The sequence below is a fragment of the Mytilus californianus genome, unplaced genomic scaffold (genome assembly GCF_021869535.1).
Source record: "Mytilus californianus isolate M0D057914Y unplaced genomic scaffold, xbMytCali1.0.p SCAF_7, whole genome shotgun sequence".
Lineage (NCBI taxonomy): Eukaryota > Metazoa > Mollusca > Bivalvia > Mytilida > Mytilidae > Mytilus > Mytilus californianus.
The window spans coordinates 5,506,570-5,531,742 of NW_026262723.1; the positions used below are offsets into that span (position 1 = coordinate 5,506,570).

The window sequence follows — 25,173 nt, forward strand, 5'->3', positions numbered from 1 at the left end:
TTACGACAGACACAATAGCTGATCTGAAAGGTACACCATCTACTTGCCACTATACATCATGTACTGTGTTACAACCCTACCGTGGATAAAGCCGACGAGGAAAGGCATTACATCGACCACCGAAAGCTATATATATATATATGTTGTGTAAAAGATGCAAGTTTGTACAAATTATAATTTGTACAGGGTTTTTGTACAAGTGATAAGTTTTTTAACAGGTGATAAAAATTTCTTAACAGATGATAAACTTTTCTAAAATTTATCAGCTTAATGTCTTAAATTCAAAATGTATATGCTTTAACCTAACATTTAGTGCTATTCTCCTTGTCCTAAAACGGGAAATAAGGACACCTGAATGGTTTAAATTCTATATTTTATTTTTTCTCCTTATATCAAAATCATATCCATAAAAGTCTTTTTGTGTTCTTATAATGTTTTTGTATCAATGCTCAGTAGTAGACTGTATCATGTAGTCATGGAAATATGACAGACATATGCGAAACAAAAGACTCATCAGTGACGCTTCAATCAAAAAAGTATAAAAGGCCAACAAAAGTACGAAGTTGAAGAGCATTAAGGACCGAAAATTCCAAACGGTTTTGCTAAATACAGCTCTATATGAGGAGAAATTATCAAGCTTGCTTTCGTCAAGCGTAAAACTGTCTAACTGAGGGGAGAAAAGACCAGAAATAACACGATAAACAGATTTTCGGGTTTTCTGCTTATAGATATAGTAAAATATCAGCCAAAAAGTTCATATTGTGGCTCGAGGCTGATATTTTACAATATCAATGTGTAGACACCCGATCATCTATACATATATTGAGTACTGTGATAACTAGAATATGTCGTTTCGATTGCCTGTTAGGTCAAGTAAAACACTAATCATTGGTTTATGGTGCCTCTTCGTCAGTAAGAGCACAGCAATGACAGTTCTGTTCAGATGTAGATATTATGTCATGATATTGTGACATTTTATCATGTGGACTGTTATTTGGGAGCTACATACAAATAAGAAAATGTGGTTTAATGGTAAATGAGACAACTATGCATAAAAAGATAAGACTAAGATAAAAGGACAAATATGTGATCAGTTTAGTATGTTTAAAATCAGTGAACGTGTCAGTTTAGCACACAGAAGATTATATATATTTTGTATCTTATTACACGTTATCGTCAAGTATATGAATGTACTATTTTCCACTAAATGTTAAACATTCTTAAATATCAATCGATGATAAGGTATTGTTTTGATATTTTGAAAACATAGATATCGAGACAATCAGATATAGAGTTCGACATAGAATATTTTTTTTACGTTTGAATAACTGTTTTATTTAGACGTTTTTATGTGGGACATATCCATGTGTTGAAATCAGACCAGGTTCTATGGGGAAGGCAGCTCCTGGGATTGATCTACAGGTCAGTGTTTTATGTTAGCAATATTAATAAAGGGAGATGTGGAGTATAAATCAATGAGGCAGCAACCCATCTGAATACATTACCAAAAGATATCTAGAGGGCAACATACAAATGTACGGTATTGAAGATACAATTACAACTGATTTCAAACTAAATGATATGACTATTATAAATATATTCTTTTATGCATAGATTTAAGTATATTTGTTGTAAAGAGCATTTACTAATAGTGATGCCTGACATAAATTTATACCTTGAGTGAAAGTATGTAAACTTATTGGTTGGAACATTATTTAACAGAATTTTCTAACCGTACTAACTATACATCACTAAGAATAAACTCATCATAGATACAAGAATTAAAATTTTGTAAGTCAGACGCGCGTTTCGTCTACAAAAGACTCATCAGTGACGCTCGAATAAATAAGTTTAAAAGGCCAAATATAGTACGAAGTTGAAGTGCATTGGGGACCCAAAAATGAGTTTCAACCCGTTACCATACATGAAATGAACATGAAATGTAAAAAAAAAACCCAAATGATAAATTTCGTGCGTCCAAAGTGCTTTTCTGGATTTACTTTTACCAGGAATGCTCAAACCTAAACTTTTGATTTGATTTGATTTTGATTTGATTTTTGGTGTTTTAACCCCACTTTTAAGCACCGCTTTTGGGCTATTTCGTGGCGGCCAGTTTTTATTGGTGGAGGAAGCCGGAGTGCCCAGAGAAAACCACCGACCTTCGATAGGAAAACTGACAATCCTAGTCAGTTAAGATTGGAGTTGAGTGCACCCGCACGAGCGGGGTTCGAACTCATAACCTCAGTGTTGACTGGCTAGTGATTACAGTAGTAACTACTTAGACCACTCGGCCTTAAACTTTTGAAAGCCAGTGATGTGTTATAACGCTGAAACATTAGCAGCTTTAGGACTAGATTAAACATAATTATGCATTGCACCGACTTACCAGACGACAAGATAATCATTAAATTAAGAATAAGAAGTTATCAAAAAATGTTTTAAACTTCAAGGTATTCAAAAAACAAAAGATCATAGTCCTTAAATGATGGCCAATTGTTTTAAAAAAAAACCTGTCCTATTCCTTAGTACACATTGAAAAATAACTTATTGAAATTTCATAGCTACAAAAGAACTAAGAAACACAATAAAAGGACTACTGCATTTGCAATATACAAAAATTGTATAACACAGATGGTGAGTTATATTTTTGAGAAAATGCTAATCATTTACAATTTCTACGATTTGATAGAGTTATTATGTACTATTACACATATTTATACAAATATTTTTGTAGATCGTTGACAATGATGGTAATATATTGCCTAGAAACACAGAAGGTGTGATTGGTGTAAGAGTAAATCCTGTTCGACCAATGGGATTGTTTTCCCATTATGTCGTAAGTGATGATACCTTTTTGTATTAATGATAAATAGAATAATTCGCACGTATGCAAATATAAATGTGCAGAAACATTGTTTGACTGAGAAACTTGAAAAGAAGATATTAAATTTAACTTTTTTTTGTTGTTTCTATATGTTTGCTACATAACATTGTTTTTTAATATATTAAAATGCAACGATTAACAGTAAATACATCAAATTCCAATTAAGCAAAGTGAATTTCCAGTATCCCTTAAACAAAAAAACAAGGTTCCAAAGTACACAGTACAATATAATTATGTAGACATAACCATGAAGTTGTGTTCCTTTATGCCGACCTTTCACTTTAGTTAATTTAGAAAACATATTTGCAATAGAAAAGGTTTATATCGACTTAACGCAACCACGTTTATCTAGAAAAATTAAAGAAATGCGACTCTAATGCTGTAATCTACTCCTTCATATTTTAATCCTATCTTATGTATAATAAGGAAATGTGCTTCATCAGAAATCTCTACCGAAAGTTTATCAGACCATCTGACATCCTAAAATAAGAATATTTGTATTTGAGCTTGTATTTTAATCAAAGTTGATTGAAAGTAGTTACTAAGAAAAACGAACGATAACTATTGTTGTTACTTCTGACTTTTCATAAATAAAAAGAGCCTAATCTTCAACAGTTTTCAGAAAATGCAAGAAATTATATCAACCGTCTGTTGTTCCTTAGCATGATAACTTTTTCAGTCAGTAGTTTATCGTTCGTTCTGTTGGTTGATATAGTCTAACGTTTGGTTTCGACAGGTTTATGGACTTCCCACTTTCTGAATCTACCCTGGATGTTGGTACTTTTGTAGAACGGTTTTGTATTCGGACCATTTGAGTACATTGTAACGGACAAACAATGTTTTGACCTTAGGTAGCAAATAGAATAACAAACCATTTGCCTTAAATTCTTTTAGGATGATGATAACAGAAATAAAGCCGTCTTTAAAGGTGATTTTTACTTAACTGGTGACCGTGGGAAAATGGATGAAGATGACTACATTTGGTTTATTGGACGTGATGATGATGTCATGCTGTCGTCAGGGTAATGTCTTTTTATATGGAATGTGGTGATTTGTTTGTTTTTGTTTAAAATGTGTAAACTAATTCTGTCACACTAAAATCTAGTAGTCATGTGAACCAATTGATAAAGCAATGAACTTATTTTTTAAAGTTTTAACAATGTATAACATTATAATAGTCGAGTTGAACTTTCAAATTAGAGTTTTGTCTATCATTTTTGTTAAGACTTGAAATTTTCGACAGTTTATTGTCCAATTAGAGTATTTGCAACGTATAAATTTTTGTTTTTAATTTGATGCGTGCATTTGAAATTCCTCAATTCGAATGAACTTCAGATTTAGATTTATCTATATATTGCAGTTATAAACTTATACGAAAGCGTGTTGTTCTCTTTAGTTATAGAATAGGTCCTTTTGAAGTGGAAAGTGCATTGATAGAACATCCAGCAGTTCTTGAATCTGCAGTAGTAAGCAGCCCGGATGAAGTAAGAGGAGAGGTATATACATTTGTTTTACTTTCATATAATTATTTTATAATAAGTGATAATGATTTTATTTCTATCAGTATGGTATGAATATTTAAACGCTAAATAAACATGTATACGGAAAGTTGATCCCTGGCCATGATTTTACGTTACCAGCGTGATTTGCCTCAACATTTCAATCATGTTCAGAACAGTGTGATATTCTTTGTCAACTTTCAAATTAATTTTTTTTATAATACACCTCCCAGTTTATGTATTGAAATAGTAAAATAATCTCTGAAATAGGAATATTTGATTTACCAGCGGATATGGACGAGACCAATCTACATCCGCTGGTTTACTTATTGTAAGGTTAATAGAGGTTTCTTCACATCTACAAGTGTACCAAGGAAATAATAGAGGTCTGTTGTACTATAGAAGATTACGTCTATTTACAAATCAATATTGACGCATCATAGAAAGACTTAACCCGCCTATAGTTCGGAAATAAAACTCTGGTTACCTAGACTTTTTCTAAACAGTTAGTAGACAATTAAATCTTACGAAAAAGAATTTTTTTTTTTGTTAACTGACAGCTAATAAAAATACAAGATTTCCTTTAATAATCTTTTGTAAATTTATCGATATCGATTGTGGTCCAATTTAACACTTGCGCACTGCGAGTGCTGATAATAGTAGCGTATGGTTTAATGAAATTTCACAATGACAACATGTGATGATAAAATGTTTTATTATGAATTTTTCCACTGACCTTTATTATTTTTTAAACACAAGATTTTTTTTGTGATCAATTGAAGGTCGTAAAAGCGTTTGTAATTCTAACAGAGCCATATTCCAAACACGACAAACAGAAATTAGGAGAAGAACTACAGAATCATGTAAAATCTGTCACTGCACCTTATAAATATCCTAGAAAGGTAAAACTCATATTATGTATGTACCTTTATTGAAAGATATCAAATAAGTTCTGCAGAAAAACAGTATACTTTAGTGACTTCGAAAATTACTAAAAGACAATCAGGCAAACAAAGGTATGAACATACGAATTGAATAGTCTCTTACAAGAGTAAATCCAGACGCTTCGCCATGGAAAAGGTTGCCCGAGGCTCGTAAATCGATTAGAAAGAGACAAATCAAGGTAACAAACAAAAATCGAGGAAATCGCATGAACTTCTATAGGAGCGTGACCGAGTGCGTCGACAGGATATTCCCTGTTTTGCATGCATCTCCCATCATGCGAATCACACTGCCAGAATGTCAAAATCGGGAATAGGACATAATCGTTGAAATTACAAATCAGTTAAGTCACTGTATGATCAACCATTACGAGATGTCGACCAAAATCTTGCGAGACAATGATTTCCGTCATTCTTCTTATAAATCATGTGTAAATCACATAAGCACACTTCATCAATAAATTATCAGTTTAGAATATCACATCATTTGTGATATCGTTTTGGAATATCATGTTAATTTAAATAACTAAACATGGTAGGCATATTGTAAGCTAGAGCTATACCATTAGTAAAGTACATGTACCATAACGATTGTATTGAAGACTCATCATCAACAGTACATCATTACTTAAACACTATTAATCATTATTAAAGTTCATTTGAATCCGATGACATTAAACAAAAAACCTATAATTACAACGTCATACAAGACACCTATAATTACAACGTCATACAAGACACCTATAATTACAACGTCATACAAGACACCTATAATTACAACGTCATACAAGACACCTATAATTACAACGTCATACAAGACACCTATAATTACAACGTCATACAAGACACCTATAATTACAACTTCATACAAGACACCTATAATTACAACGTCATACAAGACACCTATAATTACAACTTCATACAAGACACCTATAATTACAACGTCATACAAGACACCTATAACTACAACGTCATACAAGACACCTATAATTACAACATCATACAAGACAATGGAATCAATTCCTTCAAACAAATAGTGTATTATATTTTTAACCGTATTTTTTTTTCTAATAGAAAAATCGCGTGTTACTATGTATAAAGACATTGAGTGTTTGTGCAAAGAATAATTATAAAAAAACATTTTCGTTAATCAATTTATTTTGAAATTTCAACAATAAGCGTTTCTTTTGAAAATATTAACAGTTTTTAGATGGATGTTTGACATTTAGCAAACAAAATGCCAGACAATATTCTCTCGCTTTTCGGCTTGGTATTCTATATCACAATACTTTATCTTACATTTTTGTTTGTTTTGTATGTGATTTAATTAATTTTTTCGTTGTCTTTTATGTTACGCCTCTACATCTTGTATTCATCTCAGTTACTCCCTTTTTTACCTGCTTTTTTGTGCATTAATGCACTTAAGGTAAAGAAGTTAATAACTTAGTAATGAAGTTGTTAACTTCTATGTCATTTGGTCTCTTAGTGGAGAGTGATCTCAGTGGCAATCATACCACATTGTCTTATTTTTATATTTACATTTAAAAAAAATTATTAAACAAAAATTGTATTATAGATTGAGTTTGTGGATCAGTTGCCAAAGACAGTCAGTGGTAAAATAAGAAGAGTTGAACTGAGAAATAGAGAATGGGGGCGGCAAGAGATTGGAGAGTCAGAAAAAAAATAGAATATCATGTTTATTCGAAAGAATACCTTTTTATATGCATTACCCACATTCATCTGTACCATATCACAGAAAATATTAGAAAAATAATGTACTATTATGCAATATCAAAATAGAATAATGCATGGATGTTTTGTGAGTTCTTGTTTTTATACGGATGGAAACCCAACTTTGTTCATATTCCACATGAATGTGTGTGAAAAGACATATTATAAATTTCCATAGCAAGAAGATTGATAAACAAAATCAGAAAGCATCATGCATTTTTATGATTACTATTTAACGAAAAATGTTTTTCTAAAAACAGTTATCTATTCCTTAGTTTTATTGAAAATTCCTTTTCTTTCTGTCATGTTATTCAAGTGAAATTTCGATATTGACTAATGTTGATGAGGATAGTTTCGGAACACCATTATCCTGAAAAAATAAATTGATACATAAAAAGGTTAACAGGAACAATCATATTACAAGTACTAAAAAAATGATCATTATATCAAAAGCATACACTGTAAACATGTATTTGCTAACGTAAAATAATATTCTAGTAGTACAAATATATATATATATATATATCATTACAAAAATCGATTGACGAAGTTTTATGTTCGCTTTTCATTATGTAAATTATTACGATTAATACAGTTTTTCGAATAAACTTTCGTCAAAACTTGCGTATTGGTTTTATGATCAGCAATTGTAACATACAGTACTCTCTGTGTAAAATTTGTCATAATCAACTTCTCTGTAAAAACTTCTCTTTACTTATTCATATCAGTATCTATACGACAAAAAAGTACTAAATTAAATTTAAAATATAAACGCTAAAAATTAAAAAAAAATCAATATGCTTCGAAAATAAGTTTCTGTCAAGTTCCACTGATCACCGTATTTAAAAAAGTAAAATCACAAAAATACTGAACTCCGAGGAAAATTCAAATAGGAAAGTCCCTAATCAAATGGCAAAATCAAAAGCTCAAACACATCGAACGAATTGATAACAACTGTCATATTCCTGACTTGGTACAGGCATTTTCCTATGTGGAAAATGGTGGATTGAACATTGTTCAATAGCTAGCTAAACCTCTCACTTGTATGACAGTCGCATCAAATTCCCTTATATTGACAACGATGCGGGAAACCATCGGGAGTTTATGATTGGTGTAAAATCTCTGCACGTTTCACACATGCATTGAGTGGTGAATATCCCTTCATTTTGTGTTTGAGGAAATTTCAATGATTGATGTCAATACGAAATGTATACTAACCGTTGCATTGACTTGATAATGATAAGTTGTATGACCATGCTGGAGTTTCTTCTTTAACGTTATATCTCCTGTGATTGGATCGATAACAAAAGCCTTGTATCTGCACGAGGGAGAAGGCACCTGGTAGGGCTGCAAAATATATTTTAAGTTTGAGCAGTACCTCGATACTTAACATATGGTTTTGTGAACATATGAATCGCATATGCATCTTTTTGCGAAATTCGCTCCTGTGTATCTTTGTAAAAAAGATAGAACAGTAACGGTCATAGTAGCAAGCAACGGTACAAACTATTATACATTTATTCAATTACTTGTTAAGGGTGTCTTCCAATCATTAAAGACGTAAGAGTTTTTTAAAAAAAATGTTTAAAGTTAAAATGAAATTCAAAAGAGTGATGAAGCACTGTTCTTATGTTTTTAAAAATTACTCACCAATCAATATTTTAAGGTCATTTATGTTTCAACATATCCCAAGTGTATTTCCAAACAAAAATTCGGTAATGCAGTGTTTCATTACGAGAATGACATTACGAAGATGATACATTTGTAAATGGATTTCTGAGTCGGTCTTTCAAATATCAACAAGTTTATATAAAAAACATACGCTCATCGAGTAGTTTATTGCTGCATTTGGTCCATCGTCCGCATCCATTGCTGTTACATGTAAAATTTTGGACCCAACTGCCAATCCCTACAAAAGCCAAATAAATCGAAATGTTAATAAACTTTATACTAAATACTAACCGACGCATTTCTTGAGTAAGTTTTCTTTACTAAGTAAAACCAAAAATATGTTAGCTTACGCAAAGTCGTTTAACCATTTGCTCGAACGATTAAAATAAGAAACAATTGCTTCATAGTTTGAGATATCAAATATATACTACTTTGAGGTGTGGTTTAAATACTCGCACATGCATTTGTATTTAATAAAATGAGATATGGGGCCGAGAAGCGACCTTAAGAAAACAAACACAAAAGATTTCGGCCATATCAAAGACTAAGCAGGTAATATTTGTAGCACTATGACGTATTCACTGTGTCATATTTATATTCGTCCTGAATATTCATGAAACATTTAAAGCAGACGTTAGGCAAACAACAGTCAATCAACCAATCATATTTACATATTTATATTCCTATGGGTTTCGTGTGATCGTGTTGGAAATGTTTATCGATTGCTGAAGTTGTGATACGGTTGAAATCTTTTTGGCGCTATATTTTTGCATTTTAAACCATTTTTGCGAGTTCATTATACAAATAGAATTGTACGAAATATACTATCGTCTACTCACATATCCAACAACAGAACGATAATGGCCGTACACAAAAAAGGGGGCGTTGTTATTGACATCATCAATATGTAGTGGCAAAGTCAATAAAGTCTGAAATAGTGAAATATTTTTGACAACTGTTACTAAGAAACCAAGCAGGATCTCAAGGCTTCATTTTAACTTTGGTGGATAGTTGTCTCATTGGTAATCATAACACATCTCCTTATTTTAATAAGAATAATGAATACGATTTTAGCAAATGATACTTAATTTCATATTCTAGTCAACAAAAGAAACGATACAAGGCAATGCATTTTCCATATATATAATAAAATTCGATACATTGTACCCAGGTAAATAGTTGCTCAATTGGTCTAATATTTACAGAGTGTTATGTTCTTATCAAAACCATTGATTTAAGGCAAATACGCGAATTTTTGTTATTTTAAAAATCGTATTTTCATCCAAAATTCAAAAATCGATATTAGAACTTAGAACTTTAAACTTAAACATTGTCTGCTTACAATTTTGAATGCCTTTGCAGATATTTGAATACTTAATTCTCATCTTCGAAATTAAGTGCCGACTTTTGTCATCATTTCCCGCAAAATAAATTTGACCCCTGTGTTCAATAACACGGTATTTTCTCACTTTCCAAGTTGATCAGATTCTTTTAATCATATCCATTTTCTCTTCAAATGAAAGTTTGTCATTGGATAATTTAACAGTTTTTCCTATTTATTATATTTTATGATAAATTGGAGTTAAAACTTGTGTATCGTTACTTTTCTTGACTAGTATATTTTGCAGCAAGTATAAGACACCGATCCAATTAAAAAAGTATTAACAAAAATACCTTACTCCAAGGAAAATTCGAAAAAGGGAAAATCCATACAACCTGACAAAATCGAACGCTTGACTTTACAAACCAACTGAACGAATAGAAAACAATTGTCAAAACAGTTTTATGAAGAAGGAAATCTAAGAGTTGTACTTAATTTGACAATATGAATACGAAGTAAATAGTCGCATGGCTGAAGCTAGCTTAACTACTATCTTAATTCTGCATATTGTGGAATGATTTTTTTAATTGAAATACAGTTTGCAATTATCAATTACACAAAATAATAAATACACATTTTCAGAATATTCGAAGCTGATCCTGTATCTCTATATCTTCAGCAAGATAGCTGTTGTGCAATTCACCAATAATAACAAGAATTTAATTTCGCAATTGCTGTTTTCAATAATAATGAATTTTGCAAAAACAAAATGAAAGAATATCGTCATTAAATTGAATGTGGAAAAGTTAATCAACTGCAAATTTCAACTGAATTAAACAAATAGGTATTAATAGATGTGTTCATTGCATATTTTATGCAAACCTCTAATAAAACTGTAAAGTTCATCTATTACCTATACTTACATTACCATGATTGTCATGTGCTTGAAATGTCAAATACCATGTACGTTCGACCTAAAAGACACAAAATGCAAACATACATTGTAAGGACAATTAAGTAATTAAAAGAGAAACTAACTAGCTTTAAGGTAGATTCACTGTATACCGCCATCTTGGTTTTTACAATAGCAGTACAGTATCGGTCTAGTTCTTTGCCTAAATCCTCAAATTTTGAGACAGATTTGCAATTTATGTGTAAGACTACTTATTTGTATAAAGAAAAATAGGTGATTCATCGCATTATCCAAAATGTTTAAACAAAACCAAATATTTGTGTTTTTAGAATCAATTTTTCAACTTGGTCACCTAAGGGGAGATAACTCTTATGATAAAATTTTATACTGGACTGATAGTGAAATTTTCATTTTTTACTTGTAGCAAGAAAACAAGTATGGTGACACATTTTTTTCTTTTTATTTTCTTAAAGCATATTATAAAACCTATCTTCTCATATTTTATTTCAAAATTCGATCTCATAGATTTCTTTTCATTCACAAAAATGTGTTTTTTTTCATAAACAATCTATACAAATTTGGGCAATTTTGCACGACTTCTAGCTTGAAAAATAGCACGGCGACCCATACTTTTTATTTTATTTTTGAAAAAAGCATTGAAAAATCTTCATTTTGGCAAAGTATAAAAAAATTCTATCTGACGAAATATATACCGATGATCCACCTTAAAAAATATCCAGATGTCCAAAATATCAATACATTCTTGTTTGTATTTGATTCCACCACTACTGTTGTCATTTTTGCTACTTTTGGTTTGTTCGTTTCAAGTAATAATTGTCAGGAAGAAATTTTCGTTATATATATAGATAATGCTTTAATTGGGATTTGCAGTATTTTAATTTTGTGTGTTTAATAAGAAAAAACATATACTTCAAAGCATTGAATTATCTAGACAATGCACAGGACTCACATATGTTATCCTTAGATTGTAGAAAAGTTTGAACATAACGACATTAGGCTGTAGTCGTTCCCTTTTCAGTCGAAGACACATGCTATGTGTATTCCCAAAGTTCAGCTTCAAAGTTTAGACCATTTACTGGTCTCTAGTGATGTATATTTGACTCTTGAATTGTTACGTTCGTTCAGTAAACATACTACTCTCGTCCTATATACTAAATTTATGAAATACACATCATGTAAAGAATGTAACGTAATATCAGTACCTCTCTATCCGGGATCTTCTTAAGAGCAACTATGTATGTCGAGTTGATTCCTACTATAGTGGGGAACAGAAAGACTCTTGATGCTGTCGCATTGTCGTGTGTTGTCACAGTAACTTCGTCATTTGTTTGACTTGAAGCGTCTATTATGACAATCTCTGTTCCTAAAACATGTAAAATAAAAGTTCAATTAGCATTGTATTTTTTGTTTTCTTTAGTTTTATGAACTTGTTCGTAGTTTTTAGAGAAAAAAAGTATTTATCTATCTATCTATTTTCACTTTGTTCTTATATTTGTTTTTTTAAGACATTTGATGAAAGAAAGAAAAAAGAAATATGAATTTGTTTATTCACCATTATTAAAATAATCTATGGCTTGCAGAACAAATGTTAAACTTAGACGATTTGATTTAACGCCCTTAAATGTTTTATGTACTAGTATTTATTATTTCCAAACGGATTCTCAACTAAAAAAACGTTTCAAAATCACATGTCACACACAGAATTCGTTATCGTATGTTTATTGCTTCCATTGGGCCGATGGTGTTGCTGATAATCTATCAGTCTCTGATCATGCTGATGTTACACTCCACCTTAGTTTTTCGTACTGATATGATTGAAACAATACATTTTGATTGTAAATACTTATTTCATTATTTTTTTAGTTGCCCTTAAACTAAGGCTTCAACTCCATCAGAACTGGGCGATTTCGGAGTTTATGATGGGTGTAACGGTATGCATAGTTTTACTTAAAGCCCTATATGCAAAATAAATTCATAATATATGCATATTTGTAAGTTAAATTGTTTAGAAGTGCTTATATTTACTCTTCGCAGTCATTAAAACTCATAGATCCTTCCTGAATATTATTAGTGGGGTGTTTTTGTTCTATCAATAACCCAAAAGTAAGCCGTAACACCTAAATCTACTTTTTTGTCACCGCGACATAAAAAATGCAAGCTAGAAATACAAAAATATCTTAACAAAACTTACAATAGTGTGTCATATCCTGAATATGTACTAAATATTCCATATTGCTAGAAACAGCAGAATAATTTAGAAAATTTGAGGGCCCACGGGCAAAAAACAGAGAAAATTGCCTACCCCCTGAGTAATAAAACAAATAATTTAACTTGTAAATGCTATGATTTTATGATTTTAATGGTCTTTATATAGAAAACAATAACTGTGCTTGGAAGTTATGCAAAAATCAGATGTTAGCAGTCATTTCTATAAAATTTTAAGTGAATTTGTACATCAGACTGGTATCTGCATACATAAAACTATTGCAAATATGGCTTTGTTTTAACACTTCTAGTTCATATATTAGCTAAATTATGTCAGATATATGGTTAGAGATGATACTGTTGTGACAAAAATTCTAAACTGACCATTTGAAGCAGAAATTGTGAACTTTCATTGACAAATAGGCATACAGTAAGATGTGGACTGGAGACAGAGGTAGGATTAGATACTTTATATAATCTTGAATGTTTGAATGATTGACTGCTAAACATTACATTTAAAGTATTCTGAAATGCTTTCAATTTGTTATCAGAACAGTTTTAAACAGGTTCTAGGCATTTCATGTCAGAAAACATGCAAATAGGGTAAGCTTGCAATAATTAAAGTCTTGTTTTCAAATTCTTTAAAAAACTGAAACAGGGGAGGGGGTATAAAATGTACAGTAAAAGAAAACTTAGAGTATATGCAATGATTTCTTTAAGGCTATAATTCTGATAAATAAGTATTAATGTGAGAAAAAGTGTTTTTATAGAGTTTTATATTTGAATAAATGTCTGTATAGGTTGCACGTTGTAAATACAGCTGTTTCTCAAACCACGCCTTTTTTGGGAAGATAGAGAATATTCATAGATAATTAATTTTGTTTACATAATGGTTCCCAGTTATGATCTCTATGTTTCATCTCATAGAGACATAACTTGGGAATGTTACCAGTAAATATACATATGAACATTGTTTATATTGAAATCTGTGGTAATCCTACAGTTAAGGTAGGGGTAGTTAAGAAATTTAGTGTTAGTTTAAACTCTTAGAAGTTCGGGGCATATAAACGTTGAAAATATGCCGTATAGCCCTATATTTTGACCTTTGTAAAAAATAGTAGTGCATATGAACTTTCCATTCTAGGATAAGATTTTTTTCAAAACTTCATAGTAAAAGTGGTACAGTTTTAGCCGTAAAAGGAGTTCCTATGGGAAATTGCATTGTCAATATTAACAGAAATGCAACCTACAGTGTTAACCTCTTTTTTGATATTCAATGCGTTTTCACGCTTAAATTAGTTCCCAAAATCTATAAAGTTCCAACTCAATTTTATTTGACAAAATCGTAGGTAGCTGTGAATGTCAGATGTTCTTGACCTAATTTGCCTGGATCATTGATCAATACAGAATTTTTCTAATGCTAGAATACGTAGACTGTCAACCTCGTAACTTGCTCAACTATTAATATGTTATAAGTACTTGTTAGCAATTTGCATGATTATCATTAAGTCTTTTCTATTTTTTTTTAGCTGTAGCGCTTACATAGAATACTTCGTCACCTCTGGAAATTCTGGACAAAAGAAAATCTTTATTTCGGCGAGAATGCTTGGATAACAGGAGATGCTGATCCTGTCGACGCACCATATATCGCTCCTTTTGGAGTTCATACGATCCCCTCAGTTTTGATGTGTCTCTTTCTAATCGATTTACTAGATTTATACATCGGTAAACTACTGCCACCTTAACTTGGTATATAAAATTGAAAATAGACAAAGTATGTAAGGAAATTACGTACCAACTCTTGAATTTTCCTTGACATTGAGGTATGGGAGATTTGTATGAATTATTGGAGGCTTATGTATAACTAAAGCCGTGGTGTATTCTACAAATATAAAATCATAATATTGGTCTTTAAGTAAATTGAAAACAAAACCACATAATTTAGATGTCAATAGATAATTCATTTTGTTTGTATATTTCCTTTTCATTATTTATGTAATTGTACTCTAAATAAGGTTGTAACTTTCTATGGCAAATTTTACAATAGTCAAAAACTTCGCTTGAGATCGTTTTGATTAAACATTTCATAAAGCATGGTTTCCAATCTCTAGGTCTTGAGCGAACTGTTGTACCTATCAATAATACAAGAAAGTCATTCGCACGGAAAATGTGGAAGTAGGATTTATAGGCCTAGTTCGTGAGTATCACCCTAAGGGATGATAATTAATTAAAATAAAATTCCTTGATAAAGTTATTTTGTAGGTAGTTGCATTTTTTATCATATTTCTTTAAACTTTTGTCATTAGATTTGGAACAAAGAATTCAAAGTTGGAACTTAAAATCAACCCCATCAACCCCATAAACCACTAGGAAGGTAATTATAGAGCATTAACGGTGCTAATTTTTCTGCACCAGAAGCGCATTTCGACAATTAAAATATCTTCAGTGACGCTCGAGGACAAAATGTGGCCCATGAAGTGTTGATATAACTGGAATACATTCCTTAACTCAAAATGATTTTCAAAGATTGATTACAGCATATTGCAATAAAACTACATTCGTATTTTCATGCCAGCGCTGTATTACATAGCTAATGGGACGGTGATCTCCGGGAGGACTAATCGTCAACCAGAAGAGCTATCGACATTCTCGAAGTAATAGCATTAACGCTTTTACAAGTTTATTCACTTACCAAAAATAAGTATAGTAAGGACGGAAACATAACACCGGTACATTTCCCCCAGGTATTTTCTAAAAAGCAGTACTGTACAAATAATAGCTGTTAAAGTTTATTATTTGAAAGCATTTTATCAATATGTCTTCGTTTATGTAATAAAGAAAATTTAGAAGGTAATTCCGTATCAAATAGGAATTTTGCTCATTGACTGTTAACTATTACTAAATCACAATCATATTACTTTCTGATGAAAAGTATAAACCTAGAACACTACTACTCGTGAGTACTACACAGTTACATGGTATAAAAGCAATGCGCCATATACTGGATTTAAAATTATGAATATAGATACAAATATTGAAATGCACGCCAAATCTGAAACTTCAACATCTCCTACAATACGACATAATTGGTACTGCAAGTTTTACAAAAATATAGACATATATACAGATAACATAATATAGAAAACAATTTCCATATTTAGGAAAGTATGATGCTTAATTCAAACTAGTATAGTTACCTGGTACGTCTTTGGTCACAAAATTGTTTTCATATGTGTCCTATAAAAGTCATCCAAGGTAGATAAGAAGTTGAAAAGTTTCACATGTTAAAGGGACATGTCATTGGACAATACACAGAAATGTTCACATGTAGTACTGTCCAACCTTTTGTTTTCCCACTGACACTGTCAACTTCGGTTGTATTCATCAAGATTGTGTATAAGCACTTGAGCATATAAAACAATACCCATACATTGTTGAACAAATTTGACAAGTATGCTTCGGTAATGGAAGTTTAAAAATCATCTTACAAAATAAGAGAATATACGTGATGAAACGGGTGTATGAAAAAATACATAAAAAAGAACAAACGATGCCTGCTTAGTTTTTGTATTACATTACCTTTTTATCAAAACTGTCAAATTTTGTGAAATAATGTTTATTTAAAATAAACAGTGTGCAATTTTGTATATCATTCATTTTTTATATAATGTTGTTTGATTCACTAAAAATTTATTCCCTAGTGTATTCTATTGTTAGGACAATTGACTAATGTAATTTTTCATTCCCTTAAAGAATTGCATGATGCCATCATTGGTCATAATTTTAATGGTCTCATGACGTTTCTGACGCAATTATAATATGACTTTATAAAAGTCGCGTCAGATATACCACCTTTGAGGAAAGATAGTTTTAAAGAAGATATAACGGATAGATATTTTGGTACCTAGTTAGAATTTGAACTCTTTTCTTTTACAATACTAAAGCCAGCATGTGGAGCAGGATTTTCTTGCACTTCGGGAGCACCTGATATCACCCCGGTGTTTGGTTGGGTTCGAGTTGCTCATTCTTTAGTTTCCTATGTTGTGTTGTGTTTAGTGTAGTGTGTTTTTCTTGTTTTGCCATGGCGTTATCAATTTGTTTTCAACTTATGAGTTTGAATATTCCTTTGGTATCTTTCGCTGATATACAATACAGATACTTAGATACATGATATCAAATTCATTGTGCATAATTTTGTTTTAACAAAACTCTAGGTATCTTATTAAACATATTACAACTGTACCATCTTTAAATTAGTGTTTTTCATACACACTAAAAGTCACTGAAACACATATAAAATGCATGTTTCAAGTGATGCGTAAATGTTTGGTCAGGAATCAAATTAGAAACTGTGTCCAAAATATTGAACAAATGAGATAAAAATAAAATTTATAGTAGTTTCATTTCATTAACGACGTGGTTCAAATGAAAGACAAAGGGGCATTTAGTTTAGAACTATATTTATTTATAAAGTTCGTTTTGTACATTGACGTAGACAGAATAAATAACTAAGGTTTTACGAAGCAATGGATCGATACCACTGATGGTATACTGCTTATTCCTGAGATTATCATAAGCGCAGTAGTACCAACATGATTTATAAAACCTTCTGCAATTTTCTGTCGAAAAAGTAAGATATCAGGAAATAAAGATTTTATCTCCCTAAAGCAAAGTTGATCTTAGTTGGATGTATCTAATGGGCTTATTCCGTTCAGTTTGTGTTTAAAAAATTAAAAAAACATTAAAGAGGCCATTTTAGAAAATTTAATACAAGTTACATAATTATAACTTTAATACATTTAGGAACTATTGCAATGCAGTATATTGTTATAAAAAACGTTAAAAGAGTATGCATACATACCTAATACCAAGATGACACCAAGCCTCAGCATTAACATTGTTAAATAGTTTACTTGTCGGCAGTTGGATGGGCAAACACACTATAAATTTTAAAAGATCGTTAAATTTATTTTTATAGGCAATGCAACACCCACATAAACTTTGATCAATTTTAATCGTTGAAACTCCTCCTATGTCAGTATTTTGTTACAGATTCAATACGTTTTGTTTTTGCATGGAGGAATTGTGTATGATGAAAATGAGAATTGTGAATCTGGCATGATGATTGTTGTCTGGGTTCTAAATTTTACTTTGTTTTATAAATATTAAGATATTTAGAAATTTGCAAATCCCTCAAACTCGTGACATTGTGGGTAATTTTAAATGGTTATAATTTTGAATAAATTAGAAAGAAAAGAGAAAAATGAATGGTGTTATGGTGTATGGGAGATTGGTGTAACAGTATTTGATTAATGGGGAATGGTGTAAAGGTGTATGGTGAAGTGTTATGGGGAATTGTATATGGTACAATGGGGAATTTTGTATCTTGCACGAGGAATGTCGTATGGTTTCTAAATTTTTGTTTGTTTTATAAATGTTAAGATATTTTGATATTTGCAATTCCCCCCAAGCTCGTTATATTGTGGGTTCTAATCGTTAATTATTTAAATATGAAATGGAAAATGTGAATGGTTTATTAGTGTAAAGGGAATAATGAATGGTGTAATGATGTATGAGGAATGGTGTATGGTGTAATGGTGTATGAGGAATAGTATATGGTGTAATAGTGTATGGTGCATGGTAAGGTGTAATAGTGTGTGAGGAATGGTGAATGATGTATGGTGTAATGGTGTATGGTGCATGGTAAGGTGTAATGGTAAAGCTGCATGGTGTAAAGGTCAATTGTTCGAGTTGGAAATTTTAACCATTGAAGAGCTGTATTAAGATTTCTATGTTATTGACAACGCTGACCACAATTATTCATCAGACACATATATACAGTTAAGTTTAACCATGCAAGGGAGGTTGGAAATTACAAAATGGAAACGATGAGAAAGTTAAACTGAGTTTCATATGATGAATATTAATAATAAAATTTACAAATTTCGTACGACCGACGCGCTTTTCTAGCCTGAACCTCATCAACCCAACATAATTTAAAATCAAGGATGCTTAAATACCTGAATACGTTTGGAGACGTAGAACCAAAGGGATCTGACACAGGTAAACTTGCAATTGAATTAAGATAGGAAAAAATGGTAAAATGCACAATAATCTTGATTTAAGTGCCACTGCTTGATGGGACTAAATAGACGAATCACGTGTTTGGTTACTAAATCATTACCCTGGATATCTTTGATAATTTCTTACAACATTTGCGACTTCGTGGAAATTTATTTGCCAACTTAGTTGATAAACTGATAAGATCCAAATTTGGTATATTCGCGACGTTTTATATTCGCGTTATTTCTTCTATTCACGAAAATAAGTTGGTTTACAGTATCTATTTATATCATGATTCTACGGTTGACTTAAATGATAAGTATTTATACAGTGTCAGGAAAATATCAACTTTCTCTATGAGTTTAGAAATTTGGGAATGTCGAGGTTTACTGAGCCCTTCAACAGTTTCGTGCCGAATACAAAAGAAGTTGATATTTTTCTGACATTGATCTAATCTGTTTTACACTGCAAATACAAATTGCTACTTTTATAGTTATAAAAAAGTTAACTCAAGTCCATCCCTCAACGAGCACCAATTGTGACGAAAAGTGACGTGACATGAGATCGAAGTTGCACGAAATATCACTGTGTTACTATATTTGGTGATACAAACAACTGGAAGTGTTCTAGTGGCAGTATAAAGATTTGTTTCCTGATAATTTAGTAAAATAATAAACGAATGGACAAGGTGGCATCAATATATCAACCATATATGGCTATAATATTACCTCTTTGTTCTACTAAGAAAGTATTGCAGAGAGATTTGTTCATTGGCTGTGCTATCTTGTTTAAATGATAAATGTAAAGGTGATAATACACGTAATAGTTTTATTCACATTTGGAAAACAAAAAAAAACAACTTACAGAGGTAAAGATGTCATTATAAAAAACCAATTAATACTTATTTCAAATATTGGGATACGAGGTTGAAAAGAGGGGTATACCTAATGAGTGTGGAAAAAAAATAAACTCACTTTTCTGGGATTTTGTTTGGGCTCTAAAGTCATCCTTGTCGACAGAAAATTGTGCTGTCTAGATGAAAGCTTAGCGAGAATCAAATTGATCAGTTTGGAAAGTTTAATAAAAAGCAAACATATAAAACGATTTTTAGAATTCTAGAAAGTCCAACAAAAAGTTGGAATGCAATTGCCAAATATTGGATAAAACACTTTGACAAAAAATTTGGTATCAAATATTTTATATGTACCTGTAAAGATCAAAATGGAATAAATATTAAGTATATGTCAAATATTTACCAAAAGGCGGTTACTGCATGGTGTGAATTTTAGTAAAATGACCGAACGTTAAAAAAAGGCATTCTTGAAGATAATATGAAATGGAAAGGGAAACGTTTGCTCTTCCCTTCCTTTACGAAGAGTCATATCGCCAAAACAAAAGATGTTTGGAATATCGAAACGGAAACCTTTTATAGTAATAAAATAATATTTGATAAAACAATAGATAAACGTAATTGAATATGCGAATATAATCTAATAAAGTAATTAATCCCCACTGATTGGATTAGCGAGCTAAGAAGCGCCATTAGTAACCCAGCAAATTTGAAGCACATAAAAATCTAGAATAACTAAATATATGATATGAAAAGAAAATTTATTCCCACAGAAAAAATCAATTAAAATCACTTACAAAAAAATACTGAATAAATGTACTAGTGCAAAATGTGAAACTATATAGAATAGAACATTTAATACGGAACTAGACTGACAATCAGTTAGGGAAAAGCTTCACAAGCTGCATGTATCAAACAATATTTTTCAATTCCAATAGAAATCATATCATAATATAAATTATACTGAATCTTAATTGTACCAAATGCGAAAGTGCGATGGCTTATGTAACTTATGTGGCAAATATTTTGAAACCCAATAGCATCTTATCTATTATTGTTAAAAAAAATCAAAACACCAATGAAGAAATAAAAAGATTGCTATCTCTGTGCATAGATATAACTCTTAACTTTGATGTCCAAAACATGATTATTGGATATAAGCAAGATCTTGATAAAACGCAAATAAATATTGGAAGTTTTAAAGTGTTTTCTATAAAAGTTAGTATTTGGAAAGGTCGGAACGACGACGTTAATTTCAACAGAACAGCATTTATTAAAGCATCCATTATCCTTATTCTTAAGAAAGATATGAATGATGTTATCAAAATGATCTTTTTTCTCAAATATTGTAATTACTATTGATAGTCGAATTTCCTTATTCTTTGCCTATTCTTTGCTCATTTTGTAGATATATATATACATTTTTATGACATAACTTGTGCCTCGGTATTATAGTTATAGTTATCATTTGAATACAAAAGGCACACTCAAGTTGGACTAGTGTATTTTTTGCACCTTCATTTACCAAAAAGTCGCCATTATTTATATAAGTTAATTTTATAATTTATATTTATTTATAGGTTTCATAACGAGTGAGGGTTAGATATCGGCGAGTTTATTATTACTATTTAAATTAAATAACGAGAGTTGATATCAAGCGATATCCAATTCTCACAAGTTGTTAAACCTTTTTCTTTTATGGTTAACACATTCATTGTGTTAAATTAAAATTCCGCGAATCGTTGATCTAGTCTTTTTCACATACCAGTATGACGTCATATGTCCTGTTCCGATGTCAAACTTTAACATCAGACATTTTAAAACTTTTTGTACGCTTCAGAATGTAATAAAATTTGACAAAAAGAAGATTTTCAAGTGAAAAGTGTGAGTGTTTGGTATATTTTGAAGAAATTACACATGTCCATTGCCATGGATGAAATGTACATCGTCTTAACCTTTGAAAGTTATCGATGACCTAACGAATAGCCAATGGAAATGTCGTAATATCGTCTCATGATGATGAATAGGCCAATCAAATTAACGCATTTTTGTATCACACTCCGTGCAGTGTGATACGAGAAATATCTCTTCATGCAAGAAATAGATAACAGGCCACAACCATAAGAGAAACATATTTATATTACATAACACATAATTGTATTACTTTTTTTTTAATAGTATTTTACTTACCACAGATTGTGTTTCTTTATAAATGCACATACATTCATTTTTGACAAATAATCCTTCATCGAAAATTCTAAAGTGTTTGTCGATGTCAATATCTAACAGGCATTTAACCGGGAACACAATTTAAATAACACAAGATTTCATACAGTAATTGGTTATCTTTTCTTTACACGAGCTAGGATTTGAACTTTAAACTGTGCAAACGGTTAGAAAGGACAAAATAACAGTTATATATATTTTATAACTGTATTTAAAAAGGATTAATTTATATGAAAATGCCAGATTTCAAGGTGTGTAGAATACAGTAACTAATTGAAAACAGATGCTGGTTTTTATATTGAATATATTATGTAGACAGTATTTTTGTTCACCCATTTGTATTTTCCCTGGCAGAAAGGTTATGTAAAATAAAAGCAGGGACTCCTCTGTCAACTGCCCTGGACTGCTTAGAGTTTATGTATCCAGGTGACTTAAAAGAAAAATAATATATACAACAACAAAAAATACAGTACATATACATGTCCATTCTAGTGCAGATTATATTAATATTTTATCGTTATAGTATGAAGATTATATTTCTTAGTAATACAAGTAATCATTTGCAGACTGTACAATGTAAATCAATCCTGTTATACACCATAAAACGAAATGTTTCTTCTGATGAACACATTAAAGACTTGTATTCGCATAGTATCGAAATACAATAAGCATTTTAATAAGATAATAGTTTCTTTAAAAATAAAATTAGCTAGTAGTCTTTGATATTTAAAAAAAATGAAGGAATAGACAACCTGGGACCGAGAGACTATATTGATATTGTAAGTCACAGGTGCGACAAATTGTCAATAAATAAAGTAAAAAACTGTAAACTGTTTTTGGCTATTTTCTTGACAAGTATTTTAGATTTGAAGACAATGTTAGCGGATATAGATCAGCAATATACTTTATTTTCTTCAACCTTGAAATTGAATTTGCAATATGATTTTACTTTACTTGAAAATACATGTGAACAATCAAGTCAGTGTAATTCAACAATTCGGTACATACAATGTGTGTTTTCTTCAATGGAATTACTAATCTAAAGAAAACTGTATCTTTGATATCAATTGTTTTCTGATTTTTTGTCTCAATGAACCGAAAATGTATTGTTGCTAGGCACTTTTTCCAATATAAATAAATAGATAAATGGTTGGATGACAATTTTCCAATATAGATAGATGGTTGCTAGGCACTTTTACACTATAAATGAATGGTTGCTAACGACTAGTGTGATAACATTCACCCCTGACCTTTAGGTAGGGTCTATGTAATAGTCCATACTTTCCTGAATCAAAAAATATATAGTTACTAGGTTCTCTTGTATCAAATAAGGGTGGTTGGTAAACTTTTGACCTGTAAACAAAACAGTTGCTTTCATCATCCTGAACATTTTCCTCACGTGTTGTTTGCTTCTTTCTATTATCTTTTATTACAAAATCCAATTGAAATACGTAAGGTTAAAGGTTAAGGTCTTCTATGACCAATGACCTTTGGTTAAATTGATGGTCATATAATGCTCAATAGTTTTCACATCATAGTCATTCAATTGTTATTACTGTTTCTGGTTTTACTTCAGAATGCATGCAAAGTAGTTGTTTTTCAAAGCTAAAATCCCCAAAATGTACGGGAACATTCATTGACTTGGTTGCCATGGCTACCGTGGCCTAGCAACACTTTGGGAGGCGTTTTTCTTAATTTATCACCTAATTATATGGTCAGGCTAATTTTAAGGAAAATCGGTGACTATGCGTGCCGACCTCCTCCCCCTCCCCTTATAAAATGGTTGGTGGTTTCATAGAATTGCTCGAAGTAGCTCTCTCTTATGACACATAAACAAATGTATCATTATAAAAGGTGTTTCATGCATTTTATTTAGATCTTGATCAATAAATTTACTTGCTTTAACACGTATACATACTAGCAAACAAAATTAAAGTCAATTATGCAGTAATAAAAGTTTATGTATCAGAAGATAACGACATTATTGCTTAAGAAATCTAAATATTTTTCATCGTTTGAAAAATAGTTTGTCTTACCTTTAATTTAAAATTGAAATGATGCGTTTACAGAATTTAAAACAATTGTAAATTTCAGGTTTAAAATTTACAAAACAGTTATTAAAGATATAAACTACAAATTTAGAAAAATTTAGAAAATCGGGTGAACTTCTGGCTTAATCTTATCAAGGATTTCTATACAAATCCTTGATCTTATTTACATTAAATTTACAGGGTGTTATTTTTCTAATTTACGTCAATATATATTTTATTTAAATGTCTTTGTTACATTAAATTTATAGGTTTTCATACTTCTTATTTATATCAATTTATTTTTCCAATTAATTTTTTTATTAACAAACATTTAGAAATAATCAAATAACAGTAAATTTTTACTTTACATTCATTTTAGACTCGAATTAAAGCTGAAGTTTGAATATTTTTGTAATTTAAATCTAATTTTTGATTTGCTTGTAACCAGATATTTGTGATCTGACATTATGCAATTACGGAAATTTTATAGATTATGCATTTTTCTTTCTCAAAAAAATACATTTCCAGGAAACAGCTGAAATTCGCTCTAGTGTTGAGTAATCATATACTATAATTGGTAATTTCACGTTAACATTCACTATTTTGTCTGTTTTGCACATTTGCAGCAACAAGAAGTGCATCACTGTTTTGAAACAAAAAAATGTAAAATGAACCTGTTAACGTTTTTATATATAGTATTTAAAATATTTGGATATTAATTCACCAAAACAAAAAACATCAAGAAATGTATGATATATATATATATATATTACAATATTTGATTCAATTTTATTAACAATAAAAACATTGAAAAATGC

At 30.7% G+C, this 25,173-nt stretch overlaps 3 protein-coding genes across 22 annotated transcripts in view; 2 read left to right on the plus strand and 1 right to left on the minus strand.

Annotated features, from left to right (window-relative positions):
* Positions 1-25,173, plus strand: part of LOC127709276 (acyl-coenzyme A synthetase ACSM3, mitochondrial-like) — a 268,456-nt gene that overhangs the window by 137,264 nt on the left and 106,019 nt on the right. For 3 of the 19 annotated variants that reach the window (XM_052214718.1, XM_052214719.1, XM_052214715.1), the window contains exon 12: positions 1,342-1,422. The exons of 7 other annotated variants lie outside the window; for them this stretch is intronic. In XM_052214718.1, coding sequence (XP_052070678.1) covers positions 1,342-1,422 — 81 coding nt within the window. Of the gene's footprint in view, positions 1-1,341; positions 1,423-2,734; positions 2,837-3,778; positions 3,907-4,280; positions 4,381-5,165; positions 5,286-6,900; positions 7,139-25,173 lie in introns of those variants that run through there. 9 more of the 19 variants (XM_052214705.1, XM_052214709.1, XM_052214711.1 and 6 more) reach the window with 9 other exon arrangements.
* Positions 1-25,173, plus strand: part of LOC127709278 (acyl-coenzyme A synthetase ACSM3, mitochondrial-like) — a 135,186-nt gene that overhangs the window by 64,196 nt on the left and 45,817 nt on the right. The gene's annotated exons all lie outside the window — the stretch shown is intronic.
* The window catches only part of LOC127709281 (protocadherin Fat 3-like), a 74,622-nt gene continuing 56,706 nt past the window's right edge, over positions 7,258-25,173 (minus strand). The window contains exons 3-8 of the mRNA XM_052214734.1: positions 12,184-12,344; positions 10,971-11,021; positions 9,566-9,655; positions 8,878-8,964; positions 8,274-8,402; positions 7,258-7,425 (exon numbers count right to left, since the gene is read on the minus strand). Of these exons, the coding sequence (XP_052070694.1) occupies positions 7,363-7,425; positions 8,274-8,402; positions 8,878-8,964; positions 9,566-9,655; positions 10,971-11,021; positions 12,184-12,344 (581 nt within the window). The 3' untranslated portion in view covers positions 7,258-7,362. The remainder of the gene's footprint in view (positions 7,426-8,273; positions 8,403-8,877; positions 8,965-9,565; positions 9,656-10,970; positions 11,022-12,183; positions 12,345-25,173) is intronic.